This window comes from Drosophila busckii, chromosome 3R, assembly GCF_011750605.1.
Source record: "Drosophila busckii strain San Diego stock center, stock number 13000-0081.31 chromosome 3R, ASM1175060v1, whole genome shotgun sequence".
Classification (NCBI taxonomy): Eukaryota; Metazoa; Arthropoda; class Insecta; order Diptera; family Drosophilidae; genus Drosophila; species Drosophila busckii.
In genome coordinates, this window is record NC_046607.1 from 17,533,582 (window position 1) to 17,551,705 (window position 18,124).

The 18,124-nt window shown below is 42.5% G+C and overlaps 4 protein-coding genes across 6 annotated transcripts; 2 read left to right on the forward strand and 2 right to left on the reverse strand.

The window, feature by feature from the left end:
• The first annotated feature begins 5,492 nt into the window (after nucleotides 1-5,492).
• LOC108604482 (evolutionarily conserved signaling intermediate in Toll pathway, mitochondrial) lies at nucleotides 5,493-6,805 on the forward strand. Its single transcript, XM_017993971.1, has one exon. It carries the CDS (start codon nucleotides 5,551-5,553, stop codon nucleotides 6,772-6,774), a length of 1,224 nt encoding a protein of 407 aa, XP_017849460.1. The 5' UTR covers nucleotides 5,493-5,550; the 3' UTR covers nucleotides 6,775-6,805.
• Nucleotides 6,806-6,826: 21 nt separating this feature from the next.
• LOC108604483 (GTP-binding protein 2) lies at nucleotides 6,827-10,063 on the reverse strand. Of its 3 annotated transcripts, none has more exons than XM_017993972.2 (3): nucleotides 9,892-10,063; nucleotides 8,301-8,930; nucleotides 7,094-8,244 (listed from the first exon to the last, which is right to left on the reverse strand). In XM_017993972.2, the coding sequence occupies exons 2-3, from the start codon at nucleotides 8,923-8,925 to the stop codon at nucleotides 7,094-7,096; spliced, it is 1,776 nt and encodes a 591-aa protein (XP_017849461.1). In that variant the 5' UTR covers nucleotides 8,926-8,930; nucleotides 9,892-10,063. The 3 variants fall into 3 exon arrangements, with proteins under 3 accessions (XP_033149974.1, XP_017849461.1, XP_017849462.1); XM_017993973.2 differs by lacking the exon at nucleotides 9,892-10,063 and adding an exon at nucleotides 9,166-9,236; XM_033294083.1 differs by lacking the exon at nucleotides 9,892-10,063 and having other exon boundaries at nucleotides 6,827-8,244; nucleotides 8,301-8,925.
• Nucleotides 10,064-10,346: 283 nt separating this feature from the next.
• Nucleotides 10,347-15,586, reverse strand: LOC108604305 (cyclin-G-associated kinase). The gene is made up of 9 exons (XM_017993723.1): nucleotides 15,260-15,586; nucleotides 14,581-14,820; nucleotides 14,382-14,521; nucleotides 13,340-14,323; nucleotides 12,878-13,287; nucleotides 12,431-12,816; nucleotides 11,371-12,371; nucleotides 11,146-11,307; nucleotides 10,347-11,088 (listed from the first exon to the last, which is right to left on the reverse strand). Exons 1-9 carry the CDS (start codon nucleotides 15,471-15,473, stop codon nucleotides 10,978-10,980), a joined length of 3,648 nt encoding a protein of 1,215 aa, XP_017849212.1. The 5' UTR covers nucleotides 15,474-15,586; the 3' UTR covers nucleotides 10,347-10,977.
• A 1,728-nt stretch (nucleotides 15,587-17,314) lies between these two features.
• On the forward strand, nucleotides 17,315-17,926 carry LOC108601379. Its single transcript, XM_017989278.1, has one exon. It carries the CDS (start codon nucleotides 17,315-17,317, stop codon nucleotides 17,924-17,926), a length of 612 nt encoding a protein of 203 aa, XP_017844767.1.
• Nucleotides 17,927-18,124: the final 198 nt, after the last annotated feature.

Here is an 18,124-nt window from a genome sequence, read left to right on the forward strand (position 1 = left end):
GCCTAATTGCCGAGACTAGCTAACGAGCTGTCTATGTATGTTGTACTACAATAACTGCCCGACTGGGCTTGTCGTTTTTTATTTAACTACAATTTTCTACAAAAACAAAAACAAAACACTTTCGCGCTTCAGGCGGCATTCAAGCGTGGCCACAAATGAAAGTGAAAAGAGTTGAAAGGCATAGAGCATATAACATATAAATATGTACAATTGTATTGTAGCTACATATATGTATGTAGCTGTAGCTGTAGCTGTATTGCCAATATTGCTGAGTCAGCTGGCAACAGCTGCTCTTGACCGAAAGCCACAGAGATTAGTCATTTTTAAAGCGTAAAGGTGCCGCGCCTATTGGACATAAAGGATTTCTGTCGGCTTAAACAGCGATATTGTTAAGTTACCTGCGCATTTGTAGGGTTGTTCACAGGTTTTGCGCCCCAAATGCAAAAATTCAACCCTCGCGCCAAAAAAATTCAAAGGAAAATGAAAAGAAACCCTCACGAAAATCGAGCATGCGTCATAGGGAAAATGCGTTTCAATTTTCAGCAACATCAGCTGATACTACAGTAGCCGCTGCTTTTAAACAAATGCAGATATGCATTTTAATTTATGAGCTATAAAAGATAAAAACACATGTCGTCTATACATAGTACGTGATTGGTTTGCTGCTGAGCTACTTTTGTCTAGGACAGACTTCCGTTAGCAGCAGCTTGTGCCTCATGCTGTTAGTTGCAAGCGAATTGTGTTATCAATGGAAATTTTTGTGGCACGCGTAAGCAGACAACGAATCAGTTTTTAGTCCCGCTGACGTCACGTTTACCTAATTAATAAATTAGCTCATTAAAGAAAAGAATTCTTAGTAAGCCGACGTAGGGCTTACTACGTGGGCATGTATATGTGGCAACATTTACAATTAAAACACGTATCTAGCGGATGCAAGTCTATTTTTAAATGCGTGGGGTGTTGTTGCTGTCTGTTTGGGGGCTGCCTGCTATACATAGGTGTGTCTGTGTGTGTGTGACGCAGTCGCCGTCGCAGTTGCAGTCGCAGTCGCAGTCAAGCCCCCTCTCTCAGCTTTGACAGGCAGCAAGATCATAAATATTGCTCACAGCTGAGAGACGCTGTGCGCCGCTATCTCGCGCTCGCTTGCACTTGTAGCTCTTAGTTATGTGCATGTGTGTGTGTGTGTTTCTTTTTTTGAGGCATCTGTAAATTTTGCGCCAATTTGTGCGGCTGCTGCTGCTGCTGCTGCTGTTGCTTGCCCCTCTCACTCTCACCTGCTGCCAATTTTGAGCAAGAAATTTTTGCGCCAAAAACCAAAACCTGAAATCCACACACAGATGCATACACCGCTGTCTTAACCCCTCATTGCCTCGAATGTTGAGCCGCTTGCTCAAGATGAAACAAGTGCTTTGGTTTTTTAGTTTGCTTATTTCATTTCTGGTTTTTTGAGCGCGTCTGGGAGGGGGCAGACGCCCAAAAAATAACATCTGCTCCATTCGAAATAAAAGCTTAGACGGACGGCAATTGTTGTCGCTGTGGCTGCTAAATGGAATTTGAAGTCAGAAAATAAAGCTGCAAGCATGATTCATTTTAAGAAAACTATTATTTGTCATTTATTTTAAAGTTTGTAACCCAAGTAAGAGCATCTGTGGTTCCGGCGCAATTTAACATGCTCTTCCTGCCTTATTATGTTTATTGCAGTTGAGCCCACGGTGCTAATTTGTCTCATTTATCTTTTGCGAGTGTGTGAGCTTAATTGCAATAGTTGGACTGGTCTGGTCTGGTCTGGACTGCAGTCTGGTGCTCATAAATCTCACGCTCCTCCAATGGCCAAGCCACGTCTTGCCCAGTGTCCAGTTTCTAAGCGCATAGATAACACTGATGTCTGCCGCAATTAGACAATCTCGCTGCCTCTCTCGCTCTCGCTGCTTCTCTTATACTCTCAGGGGATACAGTTATAGTTGGTTTACCCACCCAGCTGGCGCGTTTCGCATGACAGTTTGACCAATGTCCAGCTCATAATTCAACTAAATGTGAAAAAAGTAAAAGGGTTTGCGCCTCTAAATGAAAATTTGTTGATAGCTGAACACAGCTTGAAGTTGAGATTTATGTTTATAGTTATTACACACATACATATAAACATTTGTAGGGCTCTTGTAATGTGGGCCGAGTTGCATAAATCAAAGACGGCGACTTTACGAGCTTGTTGCATGACAGCGAGTGGGTCAGTTGCACGTTCTCTTATTGCTGTTGTTGCATGCAGCACGCCAGCTTGCCACTTACATATGTATAGAGCTCTCTGACCCACTTGTAGAAATCTTAGCAGTCCGTTACTTTTCACACCCAAACTGGTTAATAGCGCAAAATGAATAAAAACTCGCACAATGTGATGAGAAAAACGCGAAAACTAGCGACAATTGTCGCCCAACGTAGCCAGCCGTGTGGAAAATGCCAAACAATGAATTTTCTCTCGCGCTCTCTCGCTCTCGCTCCTTCTCGTTCTCTTGCACTTCAGCAACCAGCATAATTGATAGGCATTTATTATGCTATTGTGGCGGCTGGTTCTCCAACTGGTTTTTCCATTTTATTTCTCTGCATTTTTCTATACAATTGCTGCCTTTTTATAGTCTTTGCTTTTTATTGTTGCTTTGAAGATTTTTCCAACGTTTTTCCAAACAAAAGATGCTTGGAAAACCAGCTCTTAATTCATGGGTCTGGTGACCCCGCGCGACCAAATGAACTTTATGTTTGGTGGTTGCATTTGAATATTGTCTACCCTTGCCCCTTGCCTCATCCAAATGGACGCTATTAACGTAATATGATACGTAACAAAAAGGGCAAGAGAGCCAAAAATCAAATGAGTTTCAGTTACATATCTTTATAGCATATGGTCAACATTTTCTGATCAGCCTGCTGTTTGTTTTTAAACTATTTTTGGCATATATTACATTACTTTATTATATTTTGCGTTTTGATGAGCGCGTGCTCAGTCAAGCTGCCCAAATATTTTGCCCGCTGCTGTCAGCGTAGTCAACTTTTACAGCTGCCTCGCCTCGCCTCCCCCGCTCTTTCGCAGGCTGCGCAGCTTCTCTTTCTAATGCCGACACGCATACACAAATACTCTTATACAAGTTTACCTAGCTGTATGTGTCAACACCTACTGCAAGCTGCGCCCTCGCATGCGCCCTTTTTGTTTTTGCTTTTGCTTTTTCTTTGTTGTTTTTTTGTCTCTTGCGCTTTGTCTGTCAGCGGCGTGTGCGCGTTTTTATTTATTTTTAGCCGCTGCTATTTTAGTTATGCCGTCCATTTGGTTTTTCATTTACTCGCACTTCATTTTTATTGCTTTGTCACACGCCCTGCGCCTGCGTTCCATGTTTGCATTTTTATCTTGGTGTCGTCGCCGTCGCCCTCGCCGCTGCAGAGATCAGCAACAGCAGCTTCTGGCTGCTCTTCGACTGCAACTGCAACTGCTGCTGCGGCTGACTTCCTGTCTAAATAATTGTTCGCTCGAAGTAAACATATGCATAAGCAAACGCCAAATAAGGCAATGCGTAAAATAGAATAAAAAACGCAAGCATAGTTAAAATGAAGTAGTCGCATTTAGTTAGAGCCGTATAAAAAGATAAGCGCATTAAACAAGTGTTTATCAAAAATTGTAGCCATAAGATAAGCTTTCAATGGAAGAGAATACAATTTGAGAAAATTTATTAATTTTATTTAAAGGCAAACGCAAAGAGACTGTTTTATATATTCATTGCACAACAATTTAAGCGCATACTTGTACAAGCACGTATACACACACACACGTAAACTTCATCTATGTATCTATGTACGACTGAGAGCAACAAATTGGCAGCAAAACGCAATTTTTATTTGGCACAAATTGACGCAACGATTTTGCCTGCAATTACAATTATAGACATATGCAAAAATATATAGACACACATACAAATGCAAGCGCGACCACACACACTTGTATGTATTTAATATCTATGTATGCACTCGTTAAAAAGAGAATGTGCATGGTGAAAGCTTATCGTTGTTGTTGTTGAAATCTAATGCATAACGGTATGTATGTATGTACGTGTTTACGTTGAAAGACTCACGTTTGCCTAGTATATACATAAATATATACAGATTGCTCTTTGTTTAAGAAAATCCATTGAAAGACCCGCAATATGCGCAGAAATAAACAAACAAACCTTTTATCAGCAAATGTCTTATTGGTTTATAGTATAGAACTGCATTAATGTCAACAATTGCACTTAAAAATAAATATTTATAAGCCTTTCGCTTGGACATATTGAATATCGCTCAAGTTTATAAATAATACCTTAGGCATCTTAGACTTTATGATTACTCACGTATAGTCATTAGACTTGTAAAATAGTCAAGCTTTGTTTGCTTTGTCTTATCATATTTATTATTTTCGCACAATAAATTATGTCATATCTTAAATAAGTAACTACTCAAGTTATTATACTAAATTGCTCAATTAGTAATTAAAAATTTATTAAACACTGACAGGTAATAAGCTGATAAATGTTTCGGTTTATGGCTTGATTTTATCTGTTGCTGAGCAGATACATATGAAAGATACATATATAAATAGTTTGATTTAATCAAAAATTCTATACGTGTCTTGCGTTTTCAATTAGCAAAAAATGCCTTATTGTACATATTTTGAAATATTTTGACGCCTTGCCCTGATTATTATGTACGCAGATGGCCTCCGGCCTCTTCTTAACTGGGCCTTTTCGGACAGTTTAAAACGTGTGAGTAAACACGACTACTGGGCGTAAGATAATTATGCTGTAGCTCTCTGAGTTCATTCCCTTAATGATCAGTGAGTGTTGCCAGTTTGCCAGCTAATCGACTGTTTTTTTTTACCGTTAAGTGGTGTTAAGTGCTATACAACAAAATTGATATATTAAAAGTAAAGCATAAAAAGATATTCGTCCAAAAATAACTTAGGGGGTTATTAATGATCGAGCGTTCACTCAGCGATGCATAATTTTGCGAAAGTGTGAATTATTCGAATGATATGCATATTGATATACAGCTGACACATAATGCAATCGTATTTTGCTGGTATTATAAACAATCTATATACAAGAGCAGATGATTGTTCATTACAGCACTTACAGTTGTAAATGAGTGTACAATTTATGCGGGCACAATGACTTTTCGTCACAATATTGCAAGTTTGCTTTAAATTTCCCAGGCGTTGATTGATATATGGGTGTATTTTATGTTTAAGTGAGAAAAATACATTTTTAACAAAGATTAACGCATGTTTCGTGTGATTCGTTAGCAAAATGTAATTGTAATATGAAAAGCCAATATTCAAAATAAATAGACGATAACATAACATTAGCGATAACGTTTTTATCGACAACTTTTTACAACACTAATGCTCATCAGCTGTTTACCCTAAACAGTGCTGCAAAATGTCTTTGTTGTGATTTTGTAATACCAATTGGACACTCTGTGCAGCTAAATACTCTCATTTTAGTTTAGCAAATTTTAATTTAATTATTTTAAATAAAAATGATACGTAAGCTGCCTTGTATATTGCGATTTCACGGCGCAGCGGCACAAACGCTCTACAGACAACAACCGAACATAATTTTAACTAGAAATTATGCCGCAGATGCTAAAGATAACAGGAATAATGAAAAAACGAGACAAAGTAGCACCGGCTCATCCAAAAGTCTACCTGCAGCACGTAATCCCTTTGCCATAGCACAAGAGAAGACCAAGAACACGTACCTGACCATGGTGGAGATATTTATGGAGCGCGATATCCATCGGCGCAATCATGTGGAGTTCATCTATGCGGCACTCAAGCACATGGCCGACTTTGGCGTGGAGCACGACTTGGAAGTGTACAAAGCGCTTATCAATGTAATGCCCAAGGGTAAATTCATACCCAAGAATATATTCCAGGCAGAGTTTATGCACTATCCCAAGCAGCAGCAGTGCATCATAGATTTGCTGGAACAAATGGAGGATAATGGCGTTATGCCAGACTATGAAATGGAGGCAATGCTGCTGAATGTGTTTGGACAGCGCGGACATCCGCTGCGAAAGTATTGGCGCATGATGTACTGGATGCCAAAGTTTAAAAACCTATCGCCTTGGCCGCTGCCTGATCCAGTACCAGATGATACGCTGGAAATTGCCAAGCTGGCAGTGGAACGCATGTGCACAGTGGATCTGCGCTCCAAGATTGATGTGCTTGAAACGTCGGAGCTAAAGGATGCGCTGGATGATACGTGGATAGTCAGTGGCATGAGCCCAGAGCAGAGCAAATTGCTCAGGGAGCACTCGAAACAGAAAGCTTTATATATAGAAGGTCCATTTAATATGTGGATACGTAATCGGAGGATCAACTACTTTACGCTGCGCGCTGATGCGGACGTAGATTTCCTGGCGCAACTGGACGAACGCCAGCTGGACGAGGATGATGTGACAAAGATTGACGTGCCGTTCTTTGGACGCGCGCCACCACGACGACACAATCAGCTGGGCAAGCTACGCTCAGTGCATCAGCAGGATGATGGCACCATTATGGCCATCTGTGCCACAGGCACGTCGACAAAGGATTCACTGTTGTCCTGGATACGTTTGCTAGAGCGTGGAAATCCTGTGCTGGGCGAAATTCCTGTGCTGTTTAGATTTTTGTCCGCTGTGCCCGCCAAGGCGGAGGAGATTGAGGCGCCCAGCAGCGTGCCAGCGAAGGCGAGTGATATCAATAGCTCTAGTAATTGATTTACAATAAATTATTTGTTGAGACATAAGTAAGCGAGAAAGTTGTATGGACTTTAGTTACTTTTATTAAGTACGCGTGAGTTAAAATGAATAATTCGTAGGATATATACTTTGTATACTGGAGCTTGAGCTTAAATGAAAAAGAAAAATCACAGAACAGTGGAACTGCTAAAAATTCAAGGTAGTATAAGTAAGTATTAATGTTAATGCTAATCCAAAAACTTTAAATTCTAGTTGCTAATTAATATGTACATTTCTACATATGTTTTGCTAGTTTTTTTCTTGAGATATATAACCGTGATGTTCCAAGCGGTAGAGATCACTTGGCGCGCGTCTTGTTAACGGGAAATACTTGGGTGACCACACCAATGCCCTTGCTGGACATGCCCTCGCGGAAGAGTATGCGCATGCCCGGACGCACATACTCCGGATGTCCCACAAACTCGAACATCACCGAGGCAGAGTCATTGGTGCCGAGCTTCTCGCCGCCCATAATGCCGCGTATAACCGCCGTTTGGCGTATGCTCCCAATATGCACAGTGGTCTGGAAGCCCACAAAGATGGCAGTGGCGTGGAACAGCACCGAGACTTTGGCTTGAAAGAAGTAGGTGCCGAAAGGTTCATCCGTGCTGGCCGAATCGCCTAGCAGCACCATGCCGCTGCGCAGCGAGGGCAGCTCCTGCGTGGGCGTGAAAGAGAGCGAGGCGCTCTGGCCGGCGCGCACTACGCGGCAAGGCGCTTTATTGCGATGTATAGTGTGGACAGTGACGGCCTCGAAGCTGCCATCGGGCAGTGGACCCAGCTTCATGGGCATATTCTCAGTTACTACGCCGCGTACGAGCAGTCCGCCCACCACAGGTCCCACGTCGGTGACACGAAAGATTTCGTCAATTTGAAACTCGCAGGGCTCGAGTTCCAAGCGATCCTTCTCTGCATTGCTTATGCCCGGCGAGAGCACGTACAGAAACTTGGTGACTAGATTCAGCCCAGTGCCTGTGACATTGGACACACAGAAAATGGGCACAATATTCTCCGAGACTTGATTCGAGCCCGCCGAAATAGCTTCATCCGTATTGCTCACCACAAATGGCACCTTGCGGCAGCCTATGTTGGTCAAGAGCGTGCGCAGCTCCTGCACTGTAGCATCCGGCGATGTGATGTCCGTTTTGGTTATTAGTATAAAAAACGGCATGTCCAGCGCACGCACAATGGCCAAATGCTCCTCGGTAGTGTCGTTGCAGCCACTGCCCGCCGACACCACCAGCATGGCATAGTGAGGCGAATAGCCACTCAAGGCCTGCACTGTGGTGCGCATATAACGTCGATGTCCAGCCAAATCCATAAAAGTAACCAGCTTGGTAGAGCTATCGCTTATCTCCTCAGCGGTCATCATTTCATTGTACTTATAGTTGACCACATTGCCCAGCGCATCAAAGCCCAGCGTTTCATGCGAAATGCAGGAAGTGCGACCTGTGGTTAAAGTGGTTTGAAATTAAAGCTATATGCTATATATATGCTATACATACCCGATTGTATTTCATGCATGTGGCGAAACATGATAAGTCGCGCTCTGCCATGTCCATTGTCTAGCTCATCCTGTGTCAGCACGCCCAGCAGCGTCGATTTGCCTGCATCTGCACCACCCAGCACCGCCACACGTATCTCTATGTTATGCTGATCGTCGGGTATCTTGCGCACCAGCACCTCGGCCACCGAGCGCTCAACGTCAACAGTTTTGCTACGCAACACTGAAGTGCTGGCGCCCAGCTGATGCGCCATTTGCTTGAGCGTTGTCAGCGATGCGTTCATATCCTTGTCGCTCAGACCCTTTAGCTTGCCAGCATCGGATACGCCTATTTCATAGATAGCTTCGCCATGTCCCTCACGCAGACGCCACTTCATCTGCGTTACCAAATGCTCGAAGCGCTGCTTTGAAGGATTCAACAGCTTAAGCTTGTACTCCACATTGCCCAGCTGCGGCTCGGGCGGCAGTTTACCCTGCTCAAAGTCAAATATCAATTTGCCTTCGCTGTTGGCATTGGCATCCACTTCGAATTCACTGCTGCCGCTGTTGTTGCCATTGAGCTCAGGCTCCTCATCGAAGCCATCGTCTGGCTGATTGGGATCGAATAGACTTAGAAACGATTCCATTTTATCTGTTAATAAACACATAAATTTATAAACAAATCGTTGGCCAAGTGCGCCATTTATTTAGCGACATAAATATAGTACATGTTTGCATGTATGTATGTGTGTATCTTTGCTTGTGTTTATATTTTGCAACGACCTTGAAAATCTTGTTTATGTTTGCAGCTACTCTTTTGCCTGTTTTCTTTATTTCTATGCAGCTAATATGTCTCACTTATTGTTAGTCTAATAATTTGCACTCACATTAAGCCTATGCAGTTATATTTAATATTTAAAAGCGCCAAATTCTAATATAAATTTAATTGTGTTGTCTTTTGCAGCGCGATTGTGTCACTGGCACAAAAAATCGATTTTGGGGACGCTGGCGTTTTTCTTTTGCCCCAGTATCCCGCACAAGCGCCCGCACATACATACACACATTTGTTTGTACACATGCACATGCATGTATGTATGTGTGTGTGAGAGTGCGCCAGATATATTATTTGGGCATCTCATACACTTGAATGCTTTGTTTTTAACCTGCCTTTCGATTTTGTTTATAACTTGTTCTCGAAACACACACACACTAACACATTTAATACCAAAAATTGTGTTGCTCAAGAGCTTTTCGGCGCTCTTTGTACTAAGCATATTCACAGTTACTTCTTGCTTGTTATTCGCTTACACTTACTGTAGCGTATCTACAAGTCTATATGGCCGACATTTTAAATACCTGCCCGTTTCTGTTTGCGTCTTGCTTTTCTATACAAATACAAAATCACAATCAGCTGCGAGGCTAGATAAACGCTGAGCGTAATTATCTGTATTATTTATTTATTGTTGCTAAAAGCTTTATTGCTTACGTACCCACAAATAAATTAATCTATATAAATATACGTGTCAAATTGCCTAATTATGCGCAATGCAACTAATGCAAGTATTACATGACAATCATACATATTTCATCATATTACTTATGCGTTTACTCACGTTTCGCAATTGCTTGAAATTATGCCAAACTAGTCACTTTTACGATTTGTTTATGTTTATGCTTATTTTGTAACACTTTACGTTGCCATGGTTAATTATTTGCACACTTGATAATTTTAATTATTTGCTGTGATGATGATGATGAATAAAAACGCGTCCTCTTACATGTTCTTCTCTTTGTAAATAAACAAAAGGTCGTGCGAGCAGCTGAGCAAGAGAATACAATAAGTGCGAGCGAGATGCAAAGTACAAAACAATTTAGCGAGTATTATCTGCAATAATAGGCGAGCAATGCAAGCCGTTTTGGCTTTTTCCCGTCAAAACTGGCTGCTTTTTAAGACAAAAACAAAAGATAAATTTAGATAGTTTCGGCGCGCGGTTTGAAATTTTGAGCGTTAGCGTAAACAGAAAATTTCTTTGCTTATAAAAATAAACTCAACATATAACTTTGGGAATTGCATAAAGAATTTATTATTACATATGCTTGAGAATGTGTAAACCAAGTTTAAATGCTTTTAAAATTATGTGTACATATTAACTTTTCATTTTTAACATTCGTACAGGTAGATTGGCTTCCCCATATACATATATGCATTTTACGTTTTAACTTTTTACATACTAGTTTATGCATTAATATATTGATTTATTTATTGTAATCTTAAATAGTTTCCACTTTGCATAGGCGCGTATTATAATCACATATTGGATAGGGAGCAGGTCATAGTTGTAGTTAACTCCAATTTTAATTGAACTGCAAAATCAAACAATGAGTATGTCAGAAATAAGGACGTATACAATAACTTGGATTGTTTCTTAAACGAATTCGCAGGAATGTGTGGGCGTAATTATACTATTAAGTATACTGTCCATTAATTTTTAGAATTTTTAAAATGGGCTCTTTTGTTTTTTGCACTAACTAAAATGTGTACGGCAGATATACACAAATACTTTTCACTTTACACAATAAAGCTTAGAAATTGTTGTTTTTTACATGGCTTTACACTAATCTTTTAGCTAATAGAAGTATAGTTGAACTATATATATACTATATAGATAGATTGATAGATAATAGCTATAGGACGCGTTTTATGCATTGAACATGTTTTGCTGTGTGGCATCATTTTCAAAATCTGTCCACGCGTTGTTGAGTTCCATAAAAATCAATTTGGCAATTTCCTCATGCTCGGTGCCATTATGCTGAGAACAAAAGAGGAAATCAAGTAAAGCATTTAGATATATGTGTATTAGACTGACCTTATCTGGATGCACGGCTAGACAGGCACGTCGATAGGCCTTCTTCACCTCCGCTGGCGTTACCATTGTGGACATCTCGCAGCGCTGCCATTTGGCATTCTCCCAAAGCACCATGTGCATGGAGCAGAGCAAGGCGCGTATATTATTCTTCTTGCCATCGGTCTGCAGTAAAATATAAAATTATTGCTTTGACTGCAATAACACACCTTGGTGTAGCACACTTACCCATTCCATAATGCGCACTTTCTTTGGATCCATGTCCTTGACCAGCTCCTCTTTGCGCATTTCGTTGATAGAGCGTGGCCCTTGTGGACCTTTGCTGCCAAATGAATAACCTTGCTGGCCCAGAATGTCGGCAAATATGTCGCCGCCCTTACTACCGCCTGCAGCTGATTGCTGACCTGGCTTAGGCGCATCAAAGTGTGTACGACTGTAGTCCGGACGTGCCTGGGCCGCAGGTTGAGGTGGCGTTTTAACAAACGCTGGTTGTGGCTGAGGCGGCACTTGTGGTTTGGGCGGCGCCTGATTTTGCACTGGGCTTGGCGTTGATTTGTGCGTGGGACTGGAGTACTGTGTGGCCTGCGGACTGTGTCCAACGGGCGTGTGTCCAGCAGACTTGGCGCCTAGCGTATTGGGATTAAAGTTAATATTCAAGCCCGAGGCCAAGTTGGCTATATCAGCAAATGGATCTGCAGGTTTTTGTGGCGCTGCTTGCGTGGGTGAGGGCTGCGTGCGTGGCGCAGCTGTAGCTGCTGCTGCTGCTGTTGGTGGTGGTGTAGTGAAGAAGCTTGGCATAGCGCTTGTTGGTTTCAAATTGGGCGTGCCTAGGCCAGCGCCAACGCCGCTCGGATCAATGGAGCCAAATATATCTAAGATATCAGCGTTGAGCTTGGGCTGCATGGGCGCAGCTTGCGGCGGCGGCAGCACATCTGGTATGGACGCTGAGCCAATGCCCGTGGAGTCATCATCGCCAAAGGCGCCCAGTAGATCAAAGCTGGCATCTGTGCTGGGCATAGCGCTGGCCAAAGGATCAGCGGGCGTGGCACTTGCACTTGCGCTTGGCTGCTGATTCAGATTGAGCAAATCGATGGGTGGTGAAGGTTCCGCCAAGCTAGCTGGCACATCATGAGCAATCTCTGTAACATCGGGCAGCACCAGTGGTGAGCTAGCGCGCTCAGCCTTGCGCGCAGCAGGCGGCGGCGAGGCGCGTGTTATGGGCTTAGTAACTGCAAATAAATTAAATGTTAGTTATAAACATTAACAAGCGTTCAATGCGTTGGGCTACCAAAGTTATCGAGCATCTCGGCATATTCCAGATCAGAGCTAAATAGATTCTGTGGCTGACGCTTGGACTTGCTGGCTGGCAGCCAGGGCGGCTTGTGGCTGGGCGGTGATTCGGTTTCAGTCACACTCAGTGATAGTGAGACGCAAAAGTTAGCCGGCACTTGCTCGAGATCGGGCATATCATCGAGATCATGGGCTTTAAAGGTAATCAGTGTTTCCGGCTCGGGCACAAAGCCAGTGTTGATTTGAAATTGGCAGATGCGCAGTCCCTGTGGACGCACCATGCCCTTCAAGGCATTGCGTGCATGATAGAGCACAATAGTAAGATCGCCGCAGACGGTTAAATTAATGGGTAGCACTATTTTACCCGGACCGGCAATGTGTAATCTGTAAATAAATAATAGATTTAATAACAAAAAACTCTGCTTGTTTTATATAGCAGTCATACCTCATTTTCTCATAATCCTGCAGCGTTGTCAGCAGCAGCTTCTCATTGCAGTACACCTCCATATAAATGCGACAGCCATCCCGCGCCTTCGTCATGCGTGGCACAGGCTGACAGCTAAGCGATACCAGATTAAAGTTCTTGTAATGCGGCAGCAAAGGCGTTGGCCGCAAAATGTCACCAAAGTAGTACAGATAACGAAACTCGGAGGCGCGCAAATTGATAGTATGACGCTTGACTGCAAACACTTGCACTGCATCCTCGGGCTCATGCAGCAGATTGGCGTACATCAGCAGCGCACAGACAATGGTGGCCGCAGTGCAGCCGCCGGAGTCGCCAGTTTGCACTATAACCACAGATTTGGCGTCCGCATTAAGAAAGTTAAACATGTCTGCAGCAACGTTGTAGAGACCCTACAAATTTAAAAGTTAATAACAGTTTACATTGTTATGTTTGTGGACTCACCTGCAGATTGGGCGCATGAGCCTGTGGACAGCCGTAAACGGAGCCGGCTTCAACTGTGCGCACTGGGGGTGGCAGTCGGGGCACAGTGCGTGCGCCAAAATTATAAATGCTTATGGTTTGCGGCGCAAAGCGACTTTCCAGCGATAAGCGCACATCTTCAATGCTGTTTGTCTTATAAGTAGACTCGAAGCCATCTGAGGGGCAGGGCATAACCAGCACACGTGAGGTAATGTGACTTATATCCAGATCATTGCGCGCTATGGACTGCTGCATAGTTTGCATCACCTTCGTGGATGTGTCCTTGAGGTTCTTAAACAAAGTGCCAGCGCCACCGCGCAGCGAGGACAGCAAACTGCCATTTCCGGAGCTGGCAGCGGCGGCGGCGTTAGCTGCTGCAGCTGCAGGCGTTGCTGTTGGTGCAGCAGCATGTGGATTATCTGTATAGAACTCGGAGTGATTTGCTTTTGGCGCGGCGCTGTTAGCTGGACTCTGTGCTGGCGATGTTTCAATGGGCAGACCAAGCAAATCCAGTGGACCCTTTAGCGACCAATTGTGCGTCTCAGCAATGGCAGCCAAGCGCTCCAGCAACATGGTTATGTCAAAACGCTCCGCAGGATTCACCTTAAAGCAGCCCTTGATTATATCACGAAAGCAGTTATAACGCGAATCTGGTGGCAGCATATAGTTGGCATTGATGATACGCAGCTTGCCGCCATCCTCATACGGATGCTTTAGATAGCAGAGGAAGTAGAGTATGCAGCCCAAGGCCCATATGTCAGCCTTAGGTCCAATGGGATAGTTGGACCAAGTGTCCAGCATTTCGGGCGCGCGATACATGGGCGTGGTAACGGTATTTAGCTGATCCTCCAGCATGTTGCGTTGATGTGCGCTCCAGTCGAAAGTGGGCGCAAGTAGATCCTTGCTGGCGGAGCCAAAGTCGCAAAGTTTTATGTGCTTGTCATTGCCAATAAGAAAATTTTCAATCTGCAAATAACAAAAATGTTAAGCGTGCGTTAACTTGTTGCTTTGATTGGATATATACTTTGATATCGCGATGTGCTATGGGCGGGGTTTGAGCATGCATATGAGCCACAGCACGTGCCATTTGATAGAAGATGCGCAGCACCACAGGCGGATCAAGTGGTGCATTGTCTAGCTTGAAGCAGTCCACCAAAGAGCCGCCTAGAAAACAATACATAAGCGTTAGTTAAATGTGTTTTGGGTGATAGCGCAGCGCTTACCCTTGCAGAGCTCGGTTAGTAGCAGATATTGAGCCGACAGCTGTTTGAGCTGTGGATTGGGTGCAATGCAGCTGGAGGCAATGAATGTAACAATGTTGCCATGACCCGATAGTTGCTTGTGCATGTTAATCTCTTGCTGTATAGTCTGGCAGGCCTGTTGATCGGCTCCAATCAAGCGCTTGAGGGCGTATTCTGTGCCAGTTTTTACATCTTGAGCTACATATACAAATGCATAGCCGCCTGCAAAATGAATAAGTGAGATAGAACAAAAGCAATGATAACAATTTGACTGATAAGCGTGGGCGTCAATTTATATAATTACAAATTAGGCTCATAAACTGCACCAAATTGTGATTTGACTTAAGTGAACTTTATGTTTATACATGTTTATGCATGCGTGTGTGTGTGTGTGGCTAAGCATGACTCATTTGTTCTTTAGAGCATCTCATTTCCACACAGACAAAAGCAACAAGTCTTATGAAAAGAAATTCAATCAGCGTAAACAAAGAAAACGCTCAGCTTCTAGCTAACGTTGAGGTGTCATTGTCGTCAGCTGGCGAACTGCTCGTATGCTCATATATAGAGCCTCCACATAACACATTTCCTATTCGTTCTTGTCCTTGAACTGCACCTTGCAGTACTTTGACCATGCTTGTTTTTTATTATGCCCTGTCTTTACCTTCGGCTATGACACATTTGATGCGCAGCTTTTGGCCAGCAATATCCACATATTGGCCAACGTAATCATTGTCGAGACTGCCACTGTTGATTGTTGCACCACTGGCAACGTTATTGCTGTTGTTGTTGCCACCTGCAACATCAGCAATATTGTTGGTCGCGCTTGGGTTGCTATTGAAATAATTGAAATTGAGCGACTTGAAGAAATCGCCCATGTTGTCAGTTGTTGCTATCGCTACTGCCTGTTATTTATGACTGTTTTTATTGTTTTACAAAGAATTTTAACCGAGTTTGAACATTTTTACGATTGATTGCAGAAAACTAGTGTTGGTAGGGCAGCGAAATAGGGCTGCAAAAAGAACTACGGATAAATTAGCGCATTCAATTTATCGATGTTTAAGCAATACATCGATATATACATATAACTTGTATTTATGCATATAGTTAAGACTATACATTAAAAATAAATAAGCTGAATTTTCTTACTTTGTTGATTTTATATACACTTTACTTCAACTTGGCTGACCGTTCGAATTAGCACATATTATCCGTTAAAAAAAAGTGTGGCCAAATTATTAAATAACTGTGCGCGAATATATTTTAAAAATTCTGTTAAGTGTGGAGCATTTCGTTAGCTGTAAAATGAGGAGTAGTCGTTACATTTTAAGAATGTAAGTTAATAGTTTTAAATGGTTGTGATTTTAAATATATATGCAATTGGAATTATTTTTATGCAGGCAGCTCGTTGACAGCTTGTTTTATCGCCAATAGTCTGCAGAGAACTGACCTGCCAATGGACTCACTTTGCTGCCTACCTGCTAGCCTCCTGGCGGATCGCTCTGCACTGCTGCGACTCATTTCTTTCGCTCAATCGCTCAGCACTGCTGCGACTCAGCTCTTTCGCTCGATCGCTCAGCGCTGCTGCGAATACAAGAGAGCGTCGCCGATTTGTTGGTGAGCGTGCGCCCGAAGGGAGTCAGAATGAAAGGTAGACTGACTAACAAGCATAGAAGCTATGTCTAATATGATTGAAGAACAATATTTTAAAATAAATCTGAGCCTATAATCAATAAGTAAAACTAATTTTATTATTTTATTATCATTAATATGACGTTAAGTATACGCCATACTTGGCAAATATTCTTTAGCTGTGAAGTGTTCACAACCTTGTGTTAGGAGAGGTTAAGGGTAACTAACCCGCACTTTGACACAAGTCAACAAACATGTTATTTATTTTCATAAATATTTATGTTTTATGTACATAAGATAAACATAACTACAGCTGCTGTCTTTGAACTAATACAAGGTCACACACATGGAAGTTTCCCCAAACGTAAAGTTTATTACTTTTTTTCTTTGAATATGATTTCCGCCCAATATGAACATGGCGTTGTGAAATGGCAAAGTTAACAAATGATTGGAAAATGGACAGAGGCGACAATTTTATTGCAGTTGCTGTTGTTGTTGCTGCTGCTGCTGGACGAGTCTAAAGAAAGACTTAACATGAGTTAAAACCTTTTACGGCACGAAAAAAAAAGTTATCGCATTGTAAGCGCGGACCGTTACGCTAGGCGATGCTGTTGTCAATTTAAGGTAGATTGTTATTATTTTTATTATTGTTGGTAATACCAGAGGTTTGCGTAAATTGAGCGACGCGACGCGTCAAAAATGTTGACACACTTTGAAAGTGTCAAGTGTGCAATTTGGAGTTACATTTGCATTTCACGTAACATTAAAAAGTGTTTAAGCTACACAAATATTTACAAAAGCTCATTAATTAAACAAATGAGTGCAGGCGGCAGATATAACATTGACACATATAGAATGCTTACTGCTTTGCATAAAATTTTAATTATCGAAATAACTATAACAAATGGCATTTGCTACACGTCATTTAGCCAAAGCTTAGAACGCGTATTGAGGGCAAACCCAATGCACATTCTGTTTGGACAATTGTGTGGAAAAACACGCACAAACACAGACTGCGTCGCGACAAGTAGTTCAAAGTCATCGACAACAAAAGTCAAGCTAAAGTTCATAAAAATAGTAAATAAAGATGCATTACCTTGGCGCATTGTGGCTGCTGTTTATCTTGCATTACGCATACGCACAGTCGAGCACGCAGCATTTTGTTATCTACAATCCTGCAAGTGGACAGCAGGTGGAGCCACTTAGCTATGGCAGCAACAAGCAAGAAACGATCAACAACAATGTAGTGCAGCTGCCCATGCTGGGAAGAACCTGCAGCTGCGAAAGCAATCGCTGCAAATGTTGCCTGGGTCTGGACATTGCCTTCATCAAACAGCCGCTTTGCCTGCACATGAACTCCTCTGCAGTTGAAAACACTTTTCAAGTGCAAGTGGTGCTCAATCAGTTGACGCTAGTGGATTTTACATTTGGCGAACGCAGCTTTCCAGGCTATTGCATACCGTTAATGCTGCCGCTGCCGCTGTTCGGCTGCTTACAACTGCGTCCGCATATTGAGGATGGCAAGTTCTATGTGTGTCCTTCGCTGCTGCTGCAGCTGCTGCTACGTAAAATCTTTGAATACAAATTCAGCTGCTTGCATATGAGAAGCTTAGCTGATGTACAGCAGCAGCAGCAACTGCAACGTGGTCTAACGCATAAGCCTGCAGCAAATGGCATCAGCAATAAATTAAGCAAATAGTTTGTGTCTATGTGTATTCTACTCTAAATTTAAGCTAAGTAGCAAAGTGAAATTTCTTTTTGTTAATTAACCAAACGCTTTTTATATGCAACTTACCAACTACTCAAGAGTGCTATGAAAATTGCGAAAATTGCTAATAAAAAGCTGCGCTTGTTTGTGTGTGTGTGTGTGTATCTGAGTGTGTTTGTATCTGTATCT

What these genes read in the sequence shown, in the direction of transcription:
- LOC108604483 (XM_033294083.1), bottom strand. Translation starts at nt 8,925, where the DNA reads ATGGAATCGTTTCTAAGTCTATTCGATCCCAATCAGCCAGACGATGGC. An exon ending in CATGCATGAAATACAATCGG is followed by an intron (nt 8,245 to 8,300) that starts GTATGTATAGCA and finishes CTTTAACCACAG; the next exon opens with GTCGCACTTCCTGCATTTCG.
- LOC108604482 (XM_017993971.1), top strand. Translation starts at nt 5,551, where the DNA reads ATGATACGTAAGCTGCCTTGTATATTGCGATTTCACGGCGCAGCGGCA.
- LOC108604305 (XM_017993723.1), bottom strand. Translation starts at nt 15,473, where the DNA reads ATGGGCGATTTCTTCAAGTCGCTCAATTTCAATTATTTCAATAGCAAC. An exon ending in ACTAACCGAGCTCTGCAAGG is followed by an intron (nt 14,522 to 14,580) that starts GTAAGCGCTGCG and finishes ATTGTTTTCTAG; the next exon opens with GCGGCTCTTTGGTGGACTGC. An exon ending in AAGTGCGCATTATGGAATGG is followed by an intron (nt 11,308 to 11,370) that starts GTAAGTGTGCTA and finishes ATTTTACTGCAG; the next exon opens with ACCGATGGCAAGAAGAATAA.
- LOC108601379 (XM_017989278.1), top strand. Translation starts at nt 17,315, where the DNA reads ATGCATTACCTTGGCGCATTGTGGCTGCTGTTTATCTTGCATTACGCA.